Source organism: Balaenoptera acutorostrata, chromosome 2 (assembly GCF_949987535.1).
Source record: "Balaenoptera acutorostrata chromosome 2, mBalAcu1.1, whole genome shotgun sequence".
NCBI classification, from domain to species: Eukaryota; Metazoa; Chordata; class Mammalia; order Artiodactyla; family Balaenopteridae; genus Balaenoptera; species Balaenoptera acutorostrata.
Genome location: NC_080065.1, coordinates 174,680,371 through 174,703,903, shown reverse-complemented (window position 1 = coordinate 174,703,903; position 23,533 = coordinate 174,680,371). Strand labels below are relative to the sequence as shown.

General features: G+C 48.0%; 1 protein-coding gene across 1 annotated transcript; it reads right to left on the bottom strand.

Moving 5' to 3' along the window:
* Positions 1 to 4,758: 4,758 nt before the first annotated feature.
* SLC35E1 (solute carrier family 35 member E1) lies at positions 4,759 to 21,607 on the bottom strand. The gene is made up of 6 exons (XM_057540168.1): positions 21,113 to 21,607; positions 20,640 to 20,710; positions 18,327 to 18,464; positions 17,154 to 17,279; positions 8,357 to 8,602; positions 4,759 to 7,875 (listed from the first exon to the last, which is right to left on the bottom strand). The coding sequence occupies exons 1-6, from the start codon at positions 21,534 to 21,536 to the stop codon at positions 7,645 to 7,647; spliced, it is 1,236 nt and encodes a 411-aa protein (XP_057396151.1). The 5' UTR covers positions 21,537 to 21,607; the 3' UTR covers positions 4,759 to 7,644.
* Between the last annotated feature and the right edge of the window lie 1,926 nt (positions 21,608 to 23,533).

Here is a 23,533-nt window from a genome sequence, read left to right as displayed (position 1 = left end):
GCTTCCGCCCGCCACTTACGGCCGTCGCCGGGAGATCCCGGAAGTGAGGGCACAAGGCGGGCGGGAAGAAGCCGCGCGAGGCCGGACGCGCAGGAGGGGCTAGCGAAGTGCACACGCAAGGGCTTTCCCGCGCATGTGCGGAGTGGGCCCAGGAACTGCTGGAACTGAGGGGACGGTCGTTAGCCGCGGTCGGGGCGTTTTCTCAGCTCAGCGTTGCAACCCGAAGGCTTGGCCGGCCGCGTTCTCAGCGGGACTAGGGGTCCTGGGGTGTTCCTGCCCTGGTCAGGGCCTGTTTCCTCCTCGCGGGGCGGCGGTAAGGAAAATACGAGGTGAGGTGCGTCTGGGCGGCTTCTGGGCCGCGACGCCCGTCATATGCTCCCGGGCTCGCCCGAGGTAGAAGCAGAACCAGGAGGCTACGGGCTTGGCGGGGATGGAACTGAGCTTATTGAGGTTCAAAAGAGCCTCCCGCTTGGTTTCTTTCTCTCTATCCAACGCTTTGATAAGGAAGATTTTAGGGCGAGCGGACCCCACCCTCACCCCCGCCGGCCTCAGACTGAGTGCGCCTCTTTGGGTCTCGCGTGGCTTCTGTGCAATCGTTCAAGCAGCGGGGAAGGAGTGAGCGCCCAGGACCTCCGGGTGCTGCGCCTTCTACACTGCGTGTCCAGAGGGCAGGGCGCCATCCTGCAAGATGCATTTACGTTGCATCCAAAACGATGATGGTAAAGTTAACGCATGCTAATTGTGGGGAAAATTAACAAGCAGCAGCAAACATTAGGGAAATGTAGACTGTGGACTTGCCCCATAATGTGACTCTCTCTCGAGATTGCCGTTAACATTAACACTTTAGTTGGCTATACCTCTCTATTGTATGAAAATGTATATCTGTGTGTTTTAGGTACATTTCTTTTTTGTTGCTATGTAACTTCTGACGCTTATGGATTGTCTCCTGTACGCCAGATATTGCCTTGGACCAGAGGCTGGCAAACTTTTTCTATAAAGGGCCAGATAGCAAATATTTTAGGCTCTTCTGGCCAAGAGCCAAAATCGAGGCTATTATGTAGTGCTTATATAATCCAAGAGAAAAATGTCCAGAACACTTTTTATTGGTGGAATTTAAAATATAGCAATTGAGTACAATTTAAATAATTTAGGTCTAATGAGAAGAATGGAATGCTTTTCTGGGTATTCCAAGTCAGTCTTTCCTGTCATCAATTGATTGCAAATGTTCACCTGTAAAGACCATTCTTGGTTCACAAAAAGGCAGGTTGGATGTTGCTTGTGGATGAAACAATGAACAAGTCAGACCTAAGCTCTTGCTCTCATGAGCCCACGGTCTGGGTAGGCAGAGACCCATAGATCAGTAAACAAATATATCATCTCAAAGGTGTTCTTGAGGAAAACAGAAGGGTGCTAAGACCATGATAAGGGAGGAGGGTGGTGCCTACACTGATAGGGTTATCTGAGAAGGCCCTTGGGTGGTGAGGTTTGCACTGAGATCCCACTCCAGAACCAGCTATGTGAACATTCCAGGCAGAGGGAATGTTCTGTTTAGTATAATGCTCAGTAATCTGGATAGTGTGATTTTTCCATGCCAGTAAAGAACTATATCAAGAAGCTTTAACTTGTGATCCACCATGGATAGATTTCAGAGATAGCACTCATTTTTGTGAGTTGAAGATACACAGCACTTATCAGATTCTTAACGGGATCTGTGAACCAAAACACGTTACAAATCTATCTGGTCATTTTTAATGACTGCATAGGACAATGTGGTGTGGATTTACTATAATTTTTTGAAGCCAGACTCTATGGAGTCTCTTGAGTTGGTTCCACTTTTAAACCACTATTAAAAGTTTTAGTGTATACAGAGATCTTTTGGTCAAAGGGTTTGCACTTCTAATGCTGACGTTGCTCAACTGTCCACCAGAAAGGTTGTACACCCATGACTACTGCTATCATACATTCATCTCATAGTGTTTAAAATGCCGTTTGAGACTGGATATGTAAGCATCACAAGGCCTCCCCCAGGCTCCTTTCAGTGGGCCAAATCAGAATCCGTTGGTCAGGAGAAAGCAGTAGAGAGAGTTGCTAGAAGTAGAGGCTCCTGCAGACCGACATGGTCTCCAAGGACCTGGGAACAAAACTGTTAAGTAAGCAAGTAAAATGCACACCCCTTGGTGAGATGAACTTGCTGAGGGGCCCACCTAACAAGCAAAAAGGAAAGAATTTAAAACCCACACGCATACCCACTTTGGTCCTGCAAATGTGCTGTGAGGAATTTATCCTAGATCAGAAGCATGTGCAACATTGTGTGCTGCAAACTTATCCCATTAAAATAGTATTTAGGGGCTTCCCTGGTGGCGCAGTGGTTGAGAATCTGCCTGCCAATGCAGGGGACATGGGTTTGAGCCCTGGTCTGGGAAGATCCCACATGCCGCGGAGCAGCTGGGCCCCTGAGCCACAGTTACTGAGCCTGCGCGTCTGGAGCCTGTGCTCCGCAACAAGAGAGGCCGCAACAGTGAGAGGCCCGCGCACCGCGATGAAGAGTGGCCCCCACTTGCCACAACTAGAGAAAAGCCCTCGCACAGAAACGAAGACCCAACACAGCCATAAAAAATAATAATAAATTTAAATAGCACTTGACAAACAGAGGGAAGAAAAATATAGTTATAAAAAAAATAGTATTTAATGTGCAGCAATAGGGGTTGGTTAATTGTAGCACATCTTATAATACCATGTACACAGACACAGAATCAAGGGATAATATTTAGTAACAAGGGAAATGTTTCTAGCATATTTTTTTAAAGCAGTGTACAAAGTAATATGCACAATATGCCAGTTTTGAAAAAAGTGCATATATCCTCTCCAGAGGCAACTGCTGTGTCCAGCTTCCTGTGTATTTTTTCAGAAATAAACTATTCACAAGCACCTTTATATATCTCAGCGATATATTTTGGAAGTTGTTCTTTATCCCATTCTTTTTGACATCTGTATAGTATAGATAATTTTTTGGCTTTAATAATTTTTTTCTAACTTAAAAAATATATAGACTATAAAAATATATAGACTATAAAAGTTGTTACTAAAAAAAGTAGGGGGTTGACTGAGGAAATCTAGGCCCATCTAGACCTATGGTCTCAGTAAAGCAAAGCTTGGTGTGACTGTCACCTCATCTGCAGTAACTGAACCCCATGTGATCAACTAGCTGAAGCCATGGCAGGAGGAATGTCATGTGGGAACAGAGAAGAAGGTCCTGTCCTGTCCTAGACATGGGCATTCCTTGGGCCTGATCATGTGTCACCAAACGAACCTCTGGTCACAAAGGAGCTGCCCTGGGGAGAGAAAGGAGTCGTCGTGTCTGGGAGCAGACATCCCTGAGGAGGGGTTCGGGCTCTGGTATCTGAGCAATGAGGCCATCCTTAAACCTGGCCCTGCCTGACTTATGAGGCAGTGACACCATCCCCAGCAGAGCCTCTTGAGGCCCTGCTGGGACCACAGCAGGCAACTGCAAAGCGACTTGGGTCATCTGGACATCAGGGCTCCTTCAGGGTCTTACTTTAGCAGTGTGGCCGAGGCAAGTGAATTGAAAGGATCCCTTTGATTGCACCAGCTCCTCTTCAGAGTGTATGACAAACGTGAGGAAAAACAAAACCACTCACTTTATTGAGGCTGCTTTGCAGGGCAAAGGGCCCTGGGCTTGGAGTCAGACACTTGGGTTCCAGGCGTGGTCCATGTACCAAGCCTGACTTTCTCTGTTGCCATTTCCCTCTGTAAAATAGGGCTAATACCTGCCTCTTGGGTCCTGATAGTTAAACAAGCATATATAATACAAAATGTGCAAATAAAATACTCTGAATTGAAAATGCAAGCCAAAACATTCCCATCTGCCGCTTGAATAATTATTACCCTGTACTTCCTTTAGCATTTTCTGCCCCGCCTCCAACACAGCACTTGTGTGCTCCTTAGTCACACATCCATAAATTAAGCTGAGTGCTCTGAGGGTAGGAGGCTTACGTATCTGTTTCCTGTACTTGGCACAATATGCACAATATGCCAGTTTTGAAAAAAGTGCATATATCCTCTCCAGAGGCAACTGCTGTGTCCGGCTTCCTGTGTATCTTTTCAGAGATAAACTATTCACAAGCACCTTTATATATCTCAGCGATATATTTTGGTGCTCAGTAAATCACTGAACGAAAGGATTATGAATTAAAAGGATGTGGGCAATTGTTTTAGGAGAAACTCATACCCATCAACTGTGATTGAAGGAAATTCTTTGTTGGGAGTGGTTTCTGAGTAATATGGGGGGAAATGGGCTTGGAGGCAGACTTCAGTAGCTGTGTGATCCTGGACAAATGACTTAACCCCTCTGGGCCTCACTTCCATGTATTACAAGGTGAAGGGTAATCCTTTGTGGATTGTGTGTGAAAAGCCCACATGTAGCAGGTACTCTGTTGTTTCTCATACAGATGTGAGCACAGCTCTCACAACATTCTTGGATTTTCCATGTTATTCTGTTCAATAAAGGCATGTCAATAACTGTTAAGCTGTGATTCTAGTTTTATCCTACTGGCTCATAAATTCACAAGTCACATGTTTAAATTTTGGCTCAGAAAAAATAAAGTTGCAATACACCTGGATGTGGGAACCAAGTTGGTTTGCTCTTTCTGCCTCTTACACGTTTTTTTGTTGCTGGGCACACTGACGACAGGGTCACTCAGAAAGGGACCCTCACTGACAAACTGGGACCAATCTTGATTCCCTGGAGACCACCATTTATTTTTGGTAAATGCCATCCATGAATATACACAGTATCATTCCCACAGAACAGTCTATAGCATGAAAGGTCCTGAAAACAAGGTGACAATTGAAAAAAAGAATTCACAATGTTCAGATTCTTCAATAATTTAATGTTCTATGCCCTTAAGGCTGTTAGACCTTAAGGTATCCAGGTCTCGTTATGTCCCAGTGATAACAGAGGGCCTGTTGCATGATGTATGCCAAATACACAGTAAAATCCAGAAATTCCAAGTGCTTCTTCATTTGAACCTATTTGGCTTCTCTCCTTTGTAACAGGGGTTTGATTTTCCCAATAATGAATGAATTAAAATAAGGTGCTTAAAAATTCCACACTGAGTCTCAAGATAGTGAACAAACACTATTTAAAAATGCCCTCTGAGCCTCAGTTTCCCCTTCTGTAAAACGAAGGAGTTGGGTTTGAGTTAGTTTTGCAGACCATACCATGGATGGGTGAACTAGCTGTCACAATACCCAGCAGTGAGGAGGTGAGGGGAACCCAGCTGCAAATGTGGATGTGAGAGTGGGGTGGAGGGTTGAGCCAGGGCAGCAAGTGGCTGGAAAACTGGCCTTAAAGGGGTCAGTGTCAGCTTTGAACTTTCAAGTCTCAAAAGTATGTCTTCGTCTTTTGATCTGATGATTTGGTCTAATATGATTGTCTCTCATTCCAGTGTATGTACTCACTGTAGATTTTTATGTACAGAACTAAATATCCCATTTATTCATGTATAAACCGTAATAAAACCAGTCAGATATTTCCCCTCACCAGCAGATCTTGCACTGGAAAAGGAAAACAAATATACACATTTCAGCAACCTCAGAAATTTCATTAAACCTGCACAGAGGCATAATTCATTTTGGAGTTCAATTATACGTTCAAGGAATCAGCTCCTATCATAAAGACAACTACCGTAATGTCTATGCCGTGCAAAATTATCCCCATTTATTGTGGTTCAACTGCAGACTCTACTGCCTCTGGTGAAGGCACTCAGCAAGTTGTTTTCACAAATAACACCCTTCAGAACGGCCCCTTCCTGTTTTACACAGCATTGTCTCAGAACTTGTGGCCAAAGTAATTCAAAAGCAAGACAATGACAAACAGGGACTCCTTAGGCCAGTGGTACTGAACTCACAGGCCACAAGGGGACCCTGTGACCTCTCCAGGAGCTGCCCATTCATAAGCTGACAAAAATGTAACCTCTAAATACAGAATTCTAATGATCAAAAACAGGAGTGGAGCGGTACTTCCTGGTGAAACAGAACCGTCTCACATGCCAGGAGGTAAAGGGTGACCCGATATCCCATCTGCTGATCAAGCCAAGTGCCTGTTCAAGAGGCTGGGGACAGGGCTGAAGGAAGGAGGCGGCCATCAGCGAAGACCCTAGCAGCCAAGCAAGTGGTCCTTTCCGAGGGCACAGTCTCTCGTGATGCCAGGTGTCCTGACCTGGACCTCAGCACATGGGTTACCCACTAGGGTCACATAATTTTCCTGGAATGATTTTGCCAAAACCCAAACTTTTTCTTGACCAAAGACTGATCTGGCAAACCAAATCCTAGCTTGGTGCTTGCCCCTTCACTGGGACATGATTCAGATACTAATGCAAACACCACAAGAACAGCTAATGGAAATAAGAGCACTGAGCTCTCATCTATGACACAAACTATCGAGATGACATTCTTGATTCATCTCACTTTCAGGGACTGGTCACTAGAAAAGCTAGTGACCAGCTTTTCAAAACACTTCATTCCTTCCTACTAAACGCAGAAATGTGCCGAGACAGGCATGGCCAGCAACTTTTCTTGTTTTTAAATGCTTAAAAACAAAAGGGTTTTCCAACCATGAGCCGATCCTCATCCATCCTGCGTCCCCTAAGGGGGATGGGGGCATAAAAACACAGACAGCTACAAAATTTGCCCTAGAAAAATGCAAGATCCTCATAAAGCCAACATCACCCCACCAAACATCCTACTAAGTCAGCACAGAAGTGAAGGCTCAAAAGACAAAACAAATATTATAGAAATAGAGATTGAAACACCGAACATGATTTCCTCACGATCCTTCTCACAGCCCTGCGTCCCCTCCTCCTTGCTGCTCCGAGAGGAGAGATGCCCCGCTCCAGCAAGGGAAGAGAGAGCCCAGGAGACAGCGGCCCTCTTTCCCTCTGGATCTGGGCACACGCCACCTCCGACTTTTGGGTCAGAATTAGGCTCTAAGAATTCAATGCTAATTACAATAGCTTTGCACTGGGGAACGTTTGCCAGAACTGCAAACAGCCATGGGGCTGACCAGAAAGCTGAGTCCATCTTTGGGGCTGGAGATGTTTTCAATAACCGTTACACTCCTCTGCTCCATGGCTGCACCAGTCCTACGCCTACCTGAGCAGTGGAATTAAAGCGGCTAGTCTGTCACCAAGCACCACCCTAGGGTCCTTTCCTTGCCACCCTCCCTGCAAACCACCTCTTGCCCACTCCGAGGTCTGTGTCCTTTCCAGAGAGGGTCCTGGCTGTTATCTGGAAAACAGAACAAGACCTCTGAAAAACATGACTTGGGGAGTAAGTCCACACAGAAAGGTAAAAGCCGGCCGAGATTTCCACATGGCGACGCAGCCCTCAGAAGACAGACTCCAGGAAGAAAGGGCATGAAACACCGGAGCTCGGGGGCAGTGGTCCCCACTGCAGGGACGGCGTCCTGCTGCCCCCAGGGGGCCGGGAACCCCAGGGTCTTCTGATGGTTCTGCACCGTCCCCCCTCGGCCGGGTTGTACATTCACTGGTTGTCAGAAGTTTCTGGTACTGCTGGGGGGTAGGAGGGAGGATTGGCAGAACGTCCTGCCCTGGTCGCTAGACTCTACACGTCGTAACGGTTCAAAGTGTACGAGTTTGGGTAGCTCTGCCGGCTGTACTGGAAGTGATCTGTCAAGATGTTGTTGCGGCCGTACTGATAGTCCCCGTGCTGGGGGAAGAGAATGCCGTTGTGGGGCTTCTCCAGGGCGCTCCGATGATGCTCCTTACTGCTCAGGTCCCCCGTCGTGACGGGGAGGAGGTGCTTCCGGGCTTGCTGATTCGCGTCATACTTGGTCTGCGAGGTCAAGAGAGCAGTGAGACCATTGGCTCCTTGTCCGGGACACGCACAGAGGACAGAAGGGAGCTCGAGATTCACGGCCAAGCAGCCTTCAAGGCCAACACAAGTGTCACCCCTCGTGGGGCTGGGCATGGCCAGTGAACTGTTACTGGACCGGCCCTACCTGTCAGCCATCCCACAGCCTTACATCGGAACAAACAGAATCTTCGCAAGGAGGGAGTGAAATTCCCGATAAAGCCGCAGTAGACCCGAGAGTCACACTGGAGTGAGGCATGAGCCTGGGGTCATCTACGCAGGAAAAGGAAGCCCCGGGGAAGAGGGGGCGGAGCCAAGACCATAAACCAGTCAGTGGCAAAGCTGGGAGCTGGAACCGGGCCTCTTAGTTCCTGGTGAGGCCCTTTCCATTCCCTGCCCCGACCAACTCTTGGTAGACTCCCTGGGCGTCCGGGGGGACAGCCTCCCCCCACCTCAGGCTCACCTTGTTGTACAGAAAGACTCCCAGGATGGCCGTCATCATGCCCAGGACGTTGGTGCTGGTGACTGGGTTTCGCAGCATGATCAGGGACACCGTGATGACCATGATTCTCTTGGTGGCGTTGGCGACCGAGTAGCTCAGAGGGCTGATGAGGTTGAGGATGCTGAAGGCAATGACGTTCTGGGCAAAGTTACAGAAGCCGCTGACAGCCAGGAGCAGAAGCGTCCAAGGCCACTGGGACACATAGGTCTACAGAGACGGGGGAGCGAGAACAGCACTGCGGTCACAGGCTTGCCCTGGCGGGGGTGGTGACACACAGTGGCTTATCAGGGTCACACATTCGCTGGGGAACAGACCCAGGTGGCTCATCGTGTGATACCAGGTGCTTCATCTATACAACCTCTGGCCTTCACGACACTCCACATGGAGCGACAACAGTAATAATCACCGCCCTTTCCTGCGGAGGAAGCGGAGGTTCGGGGGCACGTCAGCTACCCAAGGGGTGCAGAGTATGACACAAACCAAAGCCTTCCCTTGTCCCTGCACAGCGAGGGCCGGGGCTCTGGGTTAGCAGAGCGAGGTCTGCATTCTGGACATCACCTGAGTCTGTTTGGGCTGCTAAGATAAAATACCACAGGCTGGGGGTGCTTACAAACAACATGTTTATTTCTCACAGTTCTGGAGGCTGGAAGTTCAAGAGCAAGGCGCCAGTAGATTCCGCATCTGGGGAGAGCCCTTCTCCTGGTTCAGGGTGGCACCTTCTCACTGGGTCCTCACATGGCAGAAGTGGCGAGGGAGCTCTCTGGGGTCTCTTTTATAAGGGCATGAATCCTATTCATGATGGCTCCACCCTCGTGACCTAATCACCTCCAAAAGGCCCCACCTCCTAACACCATCATGTTTGGGGCTTAGGTTTCAACATATGAATTTGGGGGGGTGACAGACATTCAAACCATAGCAGACATGATGCACTGTATAAAATGGGGAGGTCCTGGGAAGGCAGCCTCTGGGTGTGTGAAGACCACCCCCCCCCTGCCCAAGGCTGGGAGCCAGAGGCTCTGGGTCTGCCCCATCGCTGGGAACCCCGGGCAAGCTGCTCGACCTCTCTGTTTTCTTCATCTATGAAATGGGGAAGACTGACCCCTGATAAGTCCACACAACGCTGCTGCTATGAGGATCAAATGCAATCACAGCTTTGAAAGTGCTTTAAAACAATCCCAAGCCAAACAAACAGGAGGTGATGCTACCGTCAAAACTTCAGTTACCATTTGACCCTCACCAGAAGGAAGCCACCCTAATGAAGGGAACCCAGAAGTCAAGAAACCACAACTAGCAGACATCGGGACCACAGAACTCCTCAAAGAGCCTGGGCTGATCCCAGGCCAATTCCCAGGCTGCTCTGGCCTTTGACAAAGGAGGATGCAGCTGGGTGCCCCCAGGACAGTGGTGTCTAGTGGCCCTGCCAAGATGGGAGCTGCAGCAATCTTAGGGCGGCGGCCTGATTCTATCTCTACCACCCTCTGATAGGGAACGATAGTCCTCTTAAAGGTGAGGGAGATCTGAGTAGGTGACCTGCTCAGAATTGCCCAGAACGTCGCCCTAGTTGGGATAATAGCCTCTGTAAGGCAAGTGAGCCCACCAGCACGCCTTCAGGGTGAGCTGGCCTGTTCTCCCAGCAATTCTTCTCTGAGGTGACCCATATGGACTTCCAAGCTATCTTTACAAGGCAGCCAGCTTGCAAAGATATCTATCTTCCAGGAAAGGAACCCAGCCAATCCAGCTTTTTAAAAGAATTGACATAACAATAAAGTCAAGTGTTTCTTCCTCCCGGTGGATAGTTCCATGTGTTTTCACACATATATTGATTCATGTAGCCAACACTGCAATCAGGATTCAGAACAGCTCCATCACCCTGTAACACTCCCCAGGGCTTCTTTGCGCAAGCCCCCTCCCCCAACCTAGGCAACCACTGATATGTTCTTCATGATAGGTTCATCTTTTGGAGACTGTCCTATAAATGGAATGATACAGCATGGAACCTTCTCAGACAGGTTTCTTTCATTCAGCATAATGCCTCTGACACCCACCCCCCCAAGTTGTTGTAAGGGATGACAGTTGGTACACTTTTTATTGCTGAGAAATGTTCTGCTGTACAAACATACCGAAGTTACCTTGACCATTCACTTGTTGAATGACATCTGAGTTGTTTCCTGTACTTTGTGATCAAGAATAGAGTTGCTATAAACATTCATGTACAGGCTTCTGTGTGAATGTGAGTAAATACCCAGGAGTGAGACTACTGGGACACATGGTCAGTGTATGTTTAACTTCAGGAGAAACTCCCAAATGTTTTCCAGAGTGGCTGCATGATTTTGCACTTGCTCCAACGATATATGAGAATTCCAGTTGTGGCCCAGCCTTGACAAACATGGTACTGCCAGTACTTTTTATTGTAGCCATCCTACTGGATACGAAGTAGCATCTCATCTTGGTTTTAATTTGCTTTTCCCTAATGACTAATGATGTTGAACATATTTCACATGCCATTTGTACAATCACAATGGTGAAGTTCAAGTCTTTTGCCCATTTTTAAGCAAGTTGTTTTCCTACTATTGAATTTTGAGAGTTCTTTATAATATATCCTGAACACAAGTCCTCTGTCAGTATCTCATTGGCAAATATTTTTTCCCAGTCTGTAGCTTGTCTTTCTTTCACTTAATAGTGTATTGGAAAGCAAAAGTTTTTAATTTTGATGAAGCCCCCATTTACCAATTTTTTTCTTTATGGACTGTGCTTTTGGTGTAATGTCTAAGAACTAATCCCAAGTCGTGAAGATTTTTCTTGTTTTCTTCTAAAGGTTATCATTTTTGCTCTTAAATTTAGGTCTAGAATACATTATGAATTAAATTTTGTATAATGTGTGAGGTTGAAGTCAAGGTTCAGTTTTTGCTTATGGATGTCCAATTGTTCCAACACCATTTGTTAAAGAAACTATCCTTTCTCCATTGAATTGCCTTTGAACCTTCATCAAAGATCAGTTACCCATATTTGTGAGTATAAGTTCCAACTGTCTATTCTGCTCCACTGATCGATGTCTCTCTCCACCAATATCCATACCTTTATACTAAGCCTTAAAATTATGTAATGTGATTCCTCCAACTTTATTCTTCTCTCTCAAACTTATTTGGCTATTCAAGTTCTCTTGCCAGTCAATGTATGTAAATTTTCCAATCAGCTTTTCTATATTAAAAGAATTTTAATATATATAGGTATGTATCTATCTCCATGTATACACACACACACAGATAGATTAGTATCTCAACTTTTTTTTCATTTACACCTTTGCCAAGGAGAAAAATTAAAGTTAAAATTTAAGTAGTGATTTATAGTTGAATTAATACTAAAGAATAAGATTTTGTTGGGTAGAGAGAATTTTATTTCATCCTTTCAAATCTGTATTTCTTTTTTCTTTTTCTTTTCTTATTGCCCTGGCTACGATGTCAAGTATGATGTGGAATATGCATGGTGAAAGTAAACATCTTTACCTTATTCCTGAATTTAGGGGGAAAAGCCTTCAATCTTTCATCATTATGATAACTATATATGCCCTTGATCAAGTTGAGGTAGTTTCCTTCTATTTCTAGTTTGTTGACTTTTTAAAACTCATGACTGGATGTTGGACTTTGTCAAATGCCTTTTCTGCATCAGTTGGTATGAATACATGATTTTTGTTAGACTATTATAGTAGATTACACTGACTGATTTTCAAGTATTGAATTAGCTTTGCATTCTTGATTTAAATCCCACTTTTTCATAGTGTAGCATGCTTTTTATATATCACTGCATTTGATTTGTTCTAATACTTTGTTAAGGACTTTTGCCTCCATGTTCATGAGGGATTTTGGTCTTTTTCTTGGTTTTGTTATGAGCCAAAAGAGTTCCTTTCCTTTTCTGTTTTCTGGAGGAGACTGTGTGGAACTGGTGTTTATTTTTCCTTAAGTGTTTGGTAGAAATTACCAGTAAAACCATCTGGGCCTGATGACTTCTTTTTAGAAGGTTTTAAACTACGAATTCAATTTCTTTAATAGCTATAAGACTCAGGTTATCTTTTTCATCTTGAGTGGGTGCGTTTTGATAGTCTGTGGTTTATGAGGAACTGGTCTATTTCATCTATTGTTGAATTTATGTGTGTAGAGTTGTCAGTAGTATTCTTACGGTTTTAAGGTCTGTGAGTTCTGCACTGCTATTCCCTCTTTCATTCCTGGTATTTGTAGTGTCTTCTCTCTCTTTTTTTTTTTTTTTTTTGGTCAGTTTTGCTTCAGTTGAAAACAATTTTTTTTCTCCCTTGAGACTTCCTCTTTGGCCCAGGGATTATTTAGAAATGTGCTGTTTAATTTCCAAGTGTTTGGAGATTTTCTCATTACCTTTCTGTTATTTACTTCTGATTTCATTAGGATCAGAGAATATACTTTGCATGTTTCCAATCCTTTTGTTAAGGTTTGTTTTGTAACAAAGAATATGATCTTGGTGAATGTTCCACATGTACACTTGAAAGAAGGCCTATTCTGCTGTTGTTGGGTAGCATATTCTATAAATGTCAATGAGACATCCAGTTGGTTGACTGTGGTATTCAGTTCTTTATTCTTGCCGATTTTCTATAGTTCTATTGATTTTGAAGATTCTATATTTGCTGGATATAGAATTATCTGTTGATAGTTCCTTAGTGTCAGTACTTTAAAAAAAATGTTATTCTACTTCTGGTTTTCATTGTTTCTGATGAGAAACCTGCAGTCATCCAAACCGCTATTCTCCTATAAATACTGCATCATTTTTCTCTGGCTGTTTTGAAAGATTTTTTCTTTGTCTTTTCATCTTTTTCTCTCTGTGGTTTAAACTGGATAATTTCTATTGATTTATCTTCAAGTTATGGACTTTCCTCTGTCACCTCCATTCTGCTTAGCCCATCCAGTGAGTTTTTAAGCTGTTTCTTCCATTCTGAAACTTCCATTTGGTTCTATCTATCTTCTGTTCTTCCCATGTTTCAAGAGCATTTTTGGAGCATGATTATATATCATTGCTTTAAAGTCTTTGTCCAATAATTCCAACATCTGGGTCATCCCAGTGTTGGCATCCATTGATTATCTTTTCCCACAAGACTTGAAAATTTCCTGGTTCTTCCTATGCCAAGTAATTTTGGATTATATCCTGGACAGTTAGAATATTATAAGACTGTAGGTCTTATTTAAGTCCCACGGGGAATGTCGATATTTGGTTTTAGCAGACTCAGTTGGGTTCAGGCTACAAGCCTGAGCAGCCTCCTGTGGGTTGTGGTTCCAATGTCAGTTCTGTTTTCAAAGCCTTTTCAGTGGTACACAGCTCTGTCCTGAGTGTGCTCTACCCAGTGGTCACTCTTGGTCCTGGGTAGTAGTCTATCCTGTCTTTGTATGCTGCTAGGATCAGATTCCCACGTGCGCAGCTCAGGAGTGGGCCCAGGATTTCATGTTTTATGAGGTCACTTTCTCTGGGTTCCTCTCTCCATGTCTCCTTGGTACTTTATGGTTTCTGAGGGCTCCCTCTTTCAGTCCTCCAGTCAGAAAGTTGGACTTAACTACCCCATTCTGCTGTGTCTTTCCCACAACTGCACCTCCTTTCGGGGGCCAAGCAGTGGGAGGATGAAGGGAGAAAAAAATGCAATGGGGCTAATCCCATCCAGTGACTGCAGAGGGAGGCTGCCCCCCTCAGCATCTCAGGTGCCCATGGGACCTGCTGCCGCCACCACCATGGGATTGCTGGGGGCCTGGGATGTGAGAGAACAAAGGAAACAGAGAAAATGGGGGATTTCCTCTACTCTCTCTGAACACCAGGAATCTCCTTTCCCCGTCTGCAAGCCAGCATAGAGGGCTTTTGACTCTGTTCTCCCCCAGTGCCCACTTCTGCATTTCCGGCTGCCTTGAGTCCAGGCTGGAGACACAGGAGGCAAAAGAAAGGCAAACTCACAGATGGCTCAGTGGTACTTTGCAATCTGGTTTTCTCTACCAGCCTGCCTGCTCCCATTTACTTTTCAGTTTTCAAATATCTGTTTCACACATCCTGTCCAAACTTTAAAACTAGGCTTCCTGCTCCCAAGTCTGGTGATCCGTGCCTGGCTTCAGTTGAACTGTTGGCATCAGGGCTGGGAACTGCCTGCTGTAGCCTTTGCTTCTTGGTAACATGGCGAATAGCAGACCCCAGCTGATATTCTCCGACATGAGCCTCCTTCCTTCTACTATGGAGCGCCGCACTGGAACAGAGCTAACTCACCTGGCTGCTGTGGGAGACACAGGGCAGAGAGGAGGAGCCCCGACAGGAACCCCACCTTCAGGCGGCAGCACTGTGGACTACTGCATGCTCCTAGGGCTGCTGTTAAAATGCACAAGGGCCCCATCAAGGCAGAAAATAGATGGCCTCAATGAGAAAAACTAGAAGAAAACCGAAAAATGTCCAAAATACAAGAGAAAAGCAAAGCAAAGAGAGCAGACAAAAAGATAAAAAAGAGAGAGCAGAGCAAAGCCTACGTATACCTGTTTGTGTGTATACACACAGACCCCAATGAGTTGTAACAGAACTGATGCCAAACCTATAGACAATACCATGCAGCCAATAAAAGGAACAAAAAAGACCTAACAGGTCAGTATGGAGTGATCTTCAGGACATGTCATTGAGTGAAAAGAGCAAGGCACTCTTTTCTAAGTATCTAAAAAGCCACTTTTTGTGTAAGGAGGAGGGAGGTATGAACACACGTGGCCCTCAGTATCTGTGGGGCGTTGGTTCCAGGTGCCCCCTATCTGAGGATGCTCAAAGCCTCTCATATAAAATGGCGTAGTACAATTTATAGTCGGCCCTCCATATCTGTGGGTTTCACATCTGCAGATTCAACCAACCTTGGATGAAAATTTTGATCCTTGGTTGAATATGGGGACTCAAAACCCATGGATATGGAAGGCTGACTGTATATAGACATTTGGTTATGTCTGCGAAAAGAAACACTGAGAGGGTAAACCAAGATCATAAAAATGGCTACTTATGGGGGTCAGCAGTGGGGAGGCAACAGGGATTGAAGTTAGACTTCTTTGAATAAACCCTGTCACATCATTTGGGTTTGGAAATATAAAGGTCTGATATATTCAGTGAGGAAAAAAAAATTGCCTGGAAATTGAAAACAAATGGAAGTAAAGGAACCCAAATGCACAAGAAGTTGGTGACAGAGGCACACTGTGAAAACAATTATTTCAGGTGCCCTTAGAACAGTATTCCAGTTGTACATCTGTAACGAAACCTGTTTTAAGGACAAACAGAGCTGCAAAGAAATCTTAACTGTTTCTCTGTACGCTACCTGCAGTTGTCTGGTAGGGATTCTCACTCTGAAGCAGTTATATGTGTGTACAGTAGAATCATGCATGAACAGTTTCTGTAGTATATTGCGAATAAGAAATGTTGTGAGAAACCAAGTGTACCAGAAAAGACACACACACAAAAAATCAAAGCAGTAATAAATCCTGCAATGTTAAATTGGAATTAGAATGAATCAGGATAAACTCTTCCCTCCGCCACCAAATACATCTTTCCTAGTTTTTTACTGCCAAGGCTTAAAAACAATGACAACCCAACAGCAGTGAGCACACGCGGCACTGAGATGGTATCTCTAAACACGACTCTCTCTCTGCTAAAAGCAACCCGGGTCCCTGAAGGAGTGCCTGATTGCAGGTCTGGGATGGGAGGCGCACAAGATGAGGGAGGACATCCTGTGGGGCCAAAAGTTACCCAAGGCTGATATGTGCTATCAGAAGGGCAGGGAGCCAATAAGAAGGACTCCATCAGCCCAGACAAGATACTCTGAATATTTTTAAAACTAACATGTACAACTGACAAACACAAGTTCACAATGATACTGAAAAGTAAATAAAAGAACCCTCCTTCACCCAAAAGAAACCCTCAACTCCCTGGTTAACACTCCCTGGTTTTCTTTACTCTGAAAACTGGTAATTAGAAGGAAAGAGAAGCAGTAAACTGCTTTTCGTGCACTGTACTTCCAGGTAACAAACTAGTTCCAGTTGATGATGGAAAGTTCTTCACAGAAACATTATAGCTAATCAACATGGAAGGGAAGTTAGAACACAGAGTCACAGTTGCCTCACCTGGAAACCAGAGATAACCTCCACTACGTCCATAGGTGGTGGTAGGGATTAAAGACCAATGTCAAGAATCCAGTCAGACCTCATTAAGCCCTAATAAACATTGACTCCATCTAACTCGGGCCTGGAAGAACCTCCTTCTTATCACTGTCACCTGCATTAGTTTCTAGCACATTCTCTGGAGGCTGGTCCTGTAGGTGGTGGGAAGATGCTCTTTCCTGTGCCCAGAGAGCTATGGATACATCTGGTGCCAATGGAAGTACAGAGATGACACCAAGAAAGGACTCAAGCAGTGCAAGCACAATTTCCAAAAGGCAAAGTGAGATCTGAACCAGATTGTCAGGATGGGAAAGTTGCCTGTGCTGGCATTTTTTTCTTCCTTGAGTGCACTGGCACAAATGCAGCAGCTATCAGCAGCTGGGATCTAGCACGACAGAGAAGGAAATGCACAGGCAGCCTTCTTACTCGACTGCAAGCGGTGTGAGTCATCAAAGAGCTGAGGGCTAAAAGGGCTGGCTGTCAGAGGCCTCAGATGCCCCAAAGTCAACACAGAGGCGGAACTCCCTGACAAAGCACCTACTTTGGAACCAGTTAAGAAAAGGGCATGTTCTTGACACAGGCCAACTCACCAGGTCGCTGCTGACCAGGAAAGCCGAGAGGTCCACCAGGACCCACGTGGGGATCATAAAAAAGATGGCATGGCAGCCCAAGATGTTCAGCAGCCGGAGATGGTGGATCCTTGAATCTCTTAATACCTGAAGGGAGAAAACCTCTTTAAAGGCTGATCGCAACAATAAGTGGCAAGAGAGGCTCCACTTACCCAGGCCCCAAACATGGTGACTGTACATTAACCCTGACATCTGACCTTGACTGCCAAACCTGAAAGCGCACCTATGACGAGACACACAGCCCATGTCCAAAACAAGCACAATGTTTCGTACGTGAAGGACCGAGAAAAGAAAAAAACAAAACAAAACAAACACAAAAAACACCAACACTCAATGCTGGTGAAGCTACAGTAAAACAGGCACTCTGAAATGGCACTGGTTAATGTCTGAATTGGCATATAGTTCCAGAAAACAACCAGGCAAAGTATATCAAGAGCCATAAACATCTCATACCCTCTGACCCAAGAACTGTAAACCTATCAAAAGGAAATAACCTGAGAGACAGAAAAATGTTATGCGCAAAGACGTTCATTACAATATTATTTATAGTGAATAGCTGGAAATAATCTGCATCTGCAACAGGGAAACCGACTGCGTTACTTGTGATACCTGAAAAGATGTGATTATTACTGGAGTTAGGAGCAATAACTTTCAATGATATGGGGGCATGCAGTGTTGCAATAATAAATGAACGAAGCAAAATTTGAAAAATATGTATAATATTACAACTCTAAAAACCGTGCAGGAAGAAACTCTAGCATTAATAGTAGTTCTCCTTAGGGGACAGCGCTGTGACTTTCCTCAGTAAAGAGGAAACCCTGGGGCAGGGGGCAGGTCTCTCTTGATTCTTTGTCTCCAGCACCTACTATGGTGCCTGGCACACAGTAGGTGCTCAATAAGTTTTCTGATTTCTTTTCATTGGGCTTTTCTCTGTTTTTTCACATTGAACATAGGCGAACTTTATAATAAAAAAACAGAAAAGCTATTTAAAAACCAAACAAATAGAAACCAGCAGAAGGGCAACAGGATTTGTTTTGTTCCAACACCGAAGAAATCCCTACTCGGCCACTTTTTTTTAGATGCCACCCGCACACCCCTGCAACACCAGGTGCACCCTGGATGGCACCCAAATACCTTTTTGGAGAAAATATTCTGAAGCGAGAAGCACAGTGTGGCAGCAAGGGCACTGACAAGCCCCCACATGTCGAAGGACAGCTCTGTCACAGTGGCCAGCAGGACGCCGCTGATGATGGGGATGAGTGACAGGTACACCTGCGAGAGGAAGGCAGGAGGGGCTGATGGGCCAGGGTTGAGCTGGGCCACCCAACACAGATGACCAGAGGAAAGCCTCAGCTGCTGTCTCTTCCCTCCCCAAAAGGACACCGCCTACGCCTTTGAACAATGGTGTTAGCCACGACAGTGATGCTCTAGGGGGCGCTGCGGGGGGTGGGGCGCAGATGGTTCTCGGAGTACCTGAGGGCAGGGCTGTATCACTGTGGGTGGCCCCACCCCCTATACCATCACCCCCATTAAGAGCCACAAACCAGGGCTGGTCCCAATAGGATCTATCCAGCTGCCGCCACCAACACACCAGGGCCTGAAACTTCAGTCCTCTGAGAGGCTGGCCGGGTCCCTCTTATTTCGGGCTCTTCCAGCATGCAGTTATCCCTGGTAGGGACACTCCCCCGACACCTTCTCCGGCTGGAGACCTCCCTTCCCTTCAGGTGTCAGTTCACAAACACAAGAACTTTCCCTGACCCACCTCCCCCTAGACGCTGTCAGTTTCCTCTGCTGTGTGTTCCAGGGAATAGCGCTCTCCATCCACTATAAGCGCCCTTTACATTGTCTGCGTCCCTGCACTCGCTTAGGGCAGCTCCTTGTTCACTGTTCTATCCTGGTGCCCAGCACACGGCAGGCAACCCAGTAACTGCTGGCTGAAAGACCGAGTAGCGAGTGCCATGATAGGCGGCCCTCCAGAAGGCTCAAGCTTTCCAGGGCCTAGGGCAAGGAATGGCCCTGGAGCTCTGGTGGCTAAAATGGGATCCATTCTCCACATTTAGCTCTTCTTACTCCTGGCTCATCCTTCTCCTACAAAGGATACTCTTAAAGCACTTGGGAGACTTTAGGAGGGGGTGGTGAGGCTTCCCACCCCGCCAACGCCCACACACAGGGCCGAGGGAGGCCTCTGAATTCCAGAATTCCTGCTCCCCCCACTACTGGCTGCGGCCCTCGGGCTCTCCCTTTTGAAGTCCCATTTCTTCCCCTGAGATCAGGAATGATTACCCAGCTTATCCGAACAGGGTGGGGCCACACTTACTCTATCATTATCCTTAGTCTCCTGCCTAAGCCATTCCCCCGTCTTTCCTCTCTGTGTAAGGTTCTGGCTCCCTGCCCAAGCCGGGTACAATGTCCCTTACAACAGGAAACCTGATAAACACAATGTGATATGGAGAGATGCAGCCGCACACCTCTCAGGCAACTCCGACCTGGGGAGACAAGTCACACCTGACTTCACCCTGGGGGTGGGCTGCAGAGCGCACCCAGATCTTGCAGGGGAAAAGACTGGCTGAAAGAAAACATCAGCCAGAGGTGGCCCCATTTCTGTAAGCTGATCCAGGGCACCGCCGTTCTAAGTTACATAAAATACAGGATGCCAGAAACCGACCACATAGGAAAGAGGAGCTCTGTCCAGCATGAAATGGATTCCAGCTGGGACAACAGGAGTCCCACTTCCACTTAAGGACACAGGGAAAGGCTGTCTCTGGCTGACGCCACAGCTTCTCTCCCTCCAAGCCAGGAAATACCCTGGCTTGGCATCTTGAACAGACCCTGAATTGTGCCCGGAGCATCTTCCCTATGCAGCCCTGGGTTCTGCGTGTTGTTTTCACTTCCATTCCCAGACAGTCACAATTCCTGGCTGTTTTTATTTCAAGACTTTGCTGGGTTTTGCCAAAATCGGACTCCTCTAACTAGCATTTCACTTCTGACCCCAGAAGTCCCAGCCTGACTGCTATCTCTTGCAAAGATGTGAAACTCTGTCAGGAGTTCCGTTCCAGCAAGGAGTCGGATGTTCCAAGGATGTTCCAACACTGACCCCACTAGAGGGGCATGGGGTGTCTGGTCAGGATGGGACCAAGTTATCCAAGTTGCCTACCAGCAACCCCAGGTAGGTAATCAAAGCAGGGAGGAACGCTGCACCTGAGATGGATGGCAGCATCCTGAGATCACACAACAGAGACAACTCAGGAACACACACCCCACACACCACTGCCCCCAGGGTGATTCCAGAACATTAGAAGCAAAAGAGCTACCAGGTCTCTAAGCTGACTTCCTTATTTGACAGGAAGCCAGGCAGCCTGCAGGCCAGGAACCTGGACCACGTCACCAGCTGGGCAACAGCCGGAAAGCCCTTGGGGCCCCCACTGGCCCAGAGCCCTCCTGGGTTACCTTGGTGCTCTGTTTCTCCTTCATGATGATCCGGGACAGGAGAACCACCCAGATGGGCATGGTGGCCTTGACTGCAAAGAGAGGCAAGGGGCGTTCAGGGAGCTGTTCCTAGTCCCAGAACCCACCCTGGGACTCTGTCCCAACTCCACTGGAGGGGCGGGAAGGCTTGGCAGCCCCTCAACCTGCTTCAGCTCTTCTATTTCTGTGGGCCTTCCCCCTAACCCAACAGTTCTGATCCGCCCTGCTCAGCTCCCAGCATTCTTCTCAGCCCTTACCTCCCCGAGACCCCTGTGCGTGTCCCTCTCTTGCTAAAAGCTTTTGGCGGCCTCCAGCGCCTTCCGGACATTAGCTGACTTCTCAGCCCGGCATTCCTGACCGTCGACAGCACCCCGGCCGGCACGCTCCTACCCAAGAGCCGAAGCCCCAGGCGGCGTGTCCCGGCCGCCGCCCCCTAGGCCAGCCTCGGCACCCACCGGTGTGCGCGTAGGACACGGGCACCTTCCAGATGCTGACGTGCGCGGACACTGACGCGAAGTACTTGCCGAAGGCGAGCGGCAGCACGTAACGCGGGTAGAAGCGCGGCGGCAGGAGCGGGCCCGGCGACTGATGCGGACCGGGCCCAGGGCCCGAGACTGGCGGCGCCGGGGGCACGCGCCAGGCGCGGAGCAGAGGCGGGAGCCCCGCGCACAACGCCAGGATGTGGCACAGCGACACGGTCACGGGGAACGGGAAGGCGCTCAGGATCACCTTGTTGACCACATTGCCGCCCGCGCTCAGCGCGTACCACAGCAGGCACAGCGCCGCCACCCGCGCGCCCTCGCGCGCCCCGCCGCTGCCGCCCGCGGCTCCTGGGCCCCCGGCGCCAGCGCCCACTCCCACCGCCGCCGCCACCGCCATCCTCCCCGAGCGGCCGCCCCTTCCCGCCCGTCCGACGGCCCGACGCCGGGCGGGGGCGGGGCCGGACGGGAGCGGGAGCGCCAGCCAACGCCGCTCCCCATTGGCCGCCACCTCTCGCGTCACTGACACGCGCCGGCAGACGCGCCCGCCACCACGTAGCGAGCGCAGGCCCCGCCCCCTCCGGCAGCCCACCCGGGGGAGGGCGGGGCCGGTACCGGAAGCGGAAGGAAGGAACGGGGACCGTGAAGCCACAAGGGCTCTTCGAGCGGTGGGCTGGCCAGGGGGATCGGGGACGGGGCCCCGGAGCACAAGCAGGAGGGGCGGGCGGGAGCGTTAGGCCCCGCCACGTCGGTGTCTGTGAGCGGGCGATCGAGTTCGTGGGTCAAACCTCGATGTCCGGGCTGCATCGGCGCCCTCCAGCCAGATTCCTGATGGCCGGCGGCGGACAAGGAAGGTAAAAGACCAGACCTTTCGGGGAGAGAAACCGAATTGTAAAAACCTCTCCTTGGGCTAAATTCTTTCTGCAAACCGGGAGCGAACTCCCGTGGCTGGACTCCAACAGAGGGGCCAACCTCAGAGCGCTCCGGAGCACGTTCTGGGAACTCGATGTGCGCTGTGCGGTGAAACGAAGATGGTATTACCATCTTCATTTCACCGACTGACGGACCGAAGCCCAGAGAAGGGAAGCGACGTGGCTTAGGTACTCCGGCCAATTTGGGAGCCGTGGTAATGGCAGCCTCTTCGGACACCTGTCTCTAGGGATCTGCAGGAGGGAGGGGCGTGGCTTTGGCCTCGACTGCTGACGCCCAAGGACCGGCTGGGATAGAGCAGCCCCAAGCCGCAACGGAGGAAAACAAAACGGTGTTTTCGGCAAGATGATCTTATACTAAAGGACTTTGTTCGAAAAATCATGTACTTCCAACTTTTGGGGGGATAGGGAGTGTTAAAATTTCCTTCTACCGTGTCCTTACTTGGCAAATTAAAAAGTGACAGCCCAACTTGATCCCCCAAATGTTGGTGGCAGGTCTTAGCTTAACCTTGTGTTCTCAGAGGCAGGCAATATCTGTACCCTAGGGCTTACCAGATACTCAGACACAGGAAAGGTGGTCCCTGCAGGGGGTGGGGGAGCAGTGACCTCCCTCAAAGCCCAGGCCTGAGAGAAGGACAGGCTCATTGGATGGCAACCTGCACCCTAATAGCTTCCAGCTGTGCCTGTGACCCTTTGTCACAAGAATAATGTCACCCTCAGGATACCCACATGTCAGCTGGCCATATTACAAAGTGAGAAAACAGGTACTGTGGACTTCGGAAACTAGTTACTCCACAGCACAAATGGTCCTGCTGACATGCTTTTTTTCCCCCCTAAAGTTTGATGATTTTAGTCCTCACAACTCTGAGGTAGCACTTGCATCTCCCAAATGGGGACAGGTGCATGGGAGTAAAGTGATTAGCCCAGATCCATACAGATGGTAGATGGCAGGGGCAGAGTTCAACCTCACACTGCCCTTAAAGTTATTCACCTACTTTTTCTGGGAGTGGGTGTGTCCTGCACCAAGACTATGTCAGAATTCCCCCCTGGCTCTGAAACTGTGGTTCTGGGTTGACTGAATGTTCCTGGACCCCTTGGTTTGCCCTATGGGGCTGCCCCTCTAAAGGGGTAGCTGCTTTCTTACCTGTGAAATTAAGTAGATATGGACAAGAAGACCTATGCCAGAGTGAAAAAAACTAGAAAGCCGAAGCATACGGTTTCAGAGACAAGGGGGAAGAATTAAAAGATTATCACTTTATAGTCAAGGAAGAAAAGTTATTTTTTAAAAAGTCAGCCCCAGCCACATAGTAAGACAACCCCAGGCCTGCATGGGGAGTTGGCAGCCTGGGGCTAGGGCCAAGGGCTAGGCTGCCAAACATAGCTTGGGAGGGCTTCTTTCTGGGGAAGATGAGGTCTGGATGGAGACGGATGTGGCCCCTTGGTCTGTCACCCAAAGCTAGCAGGTGAC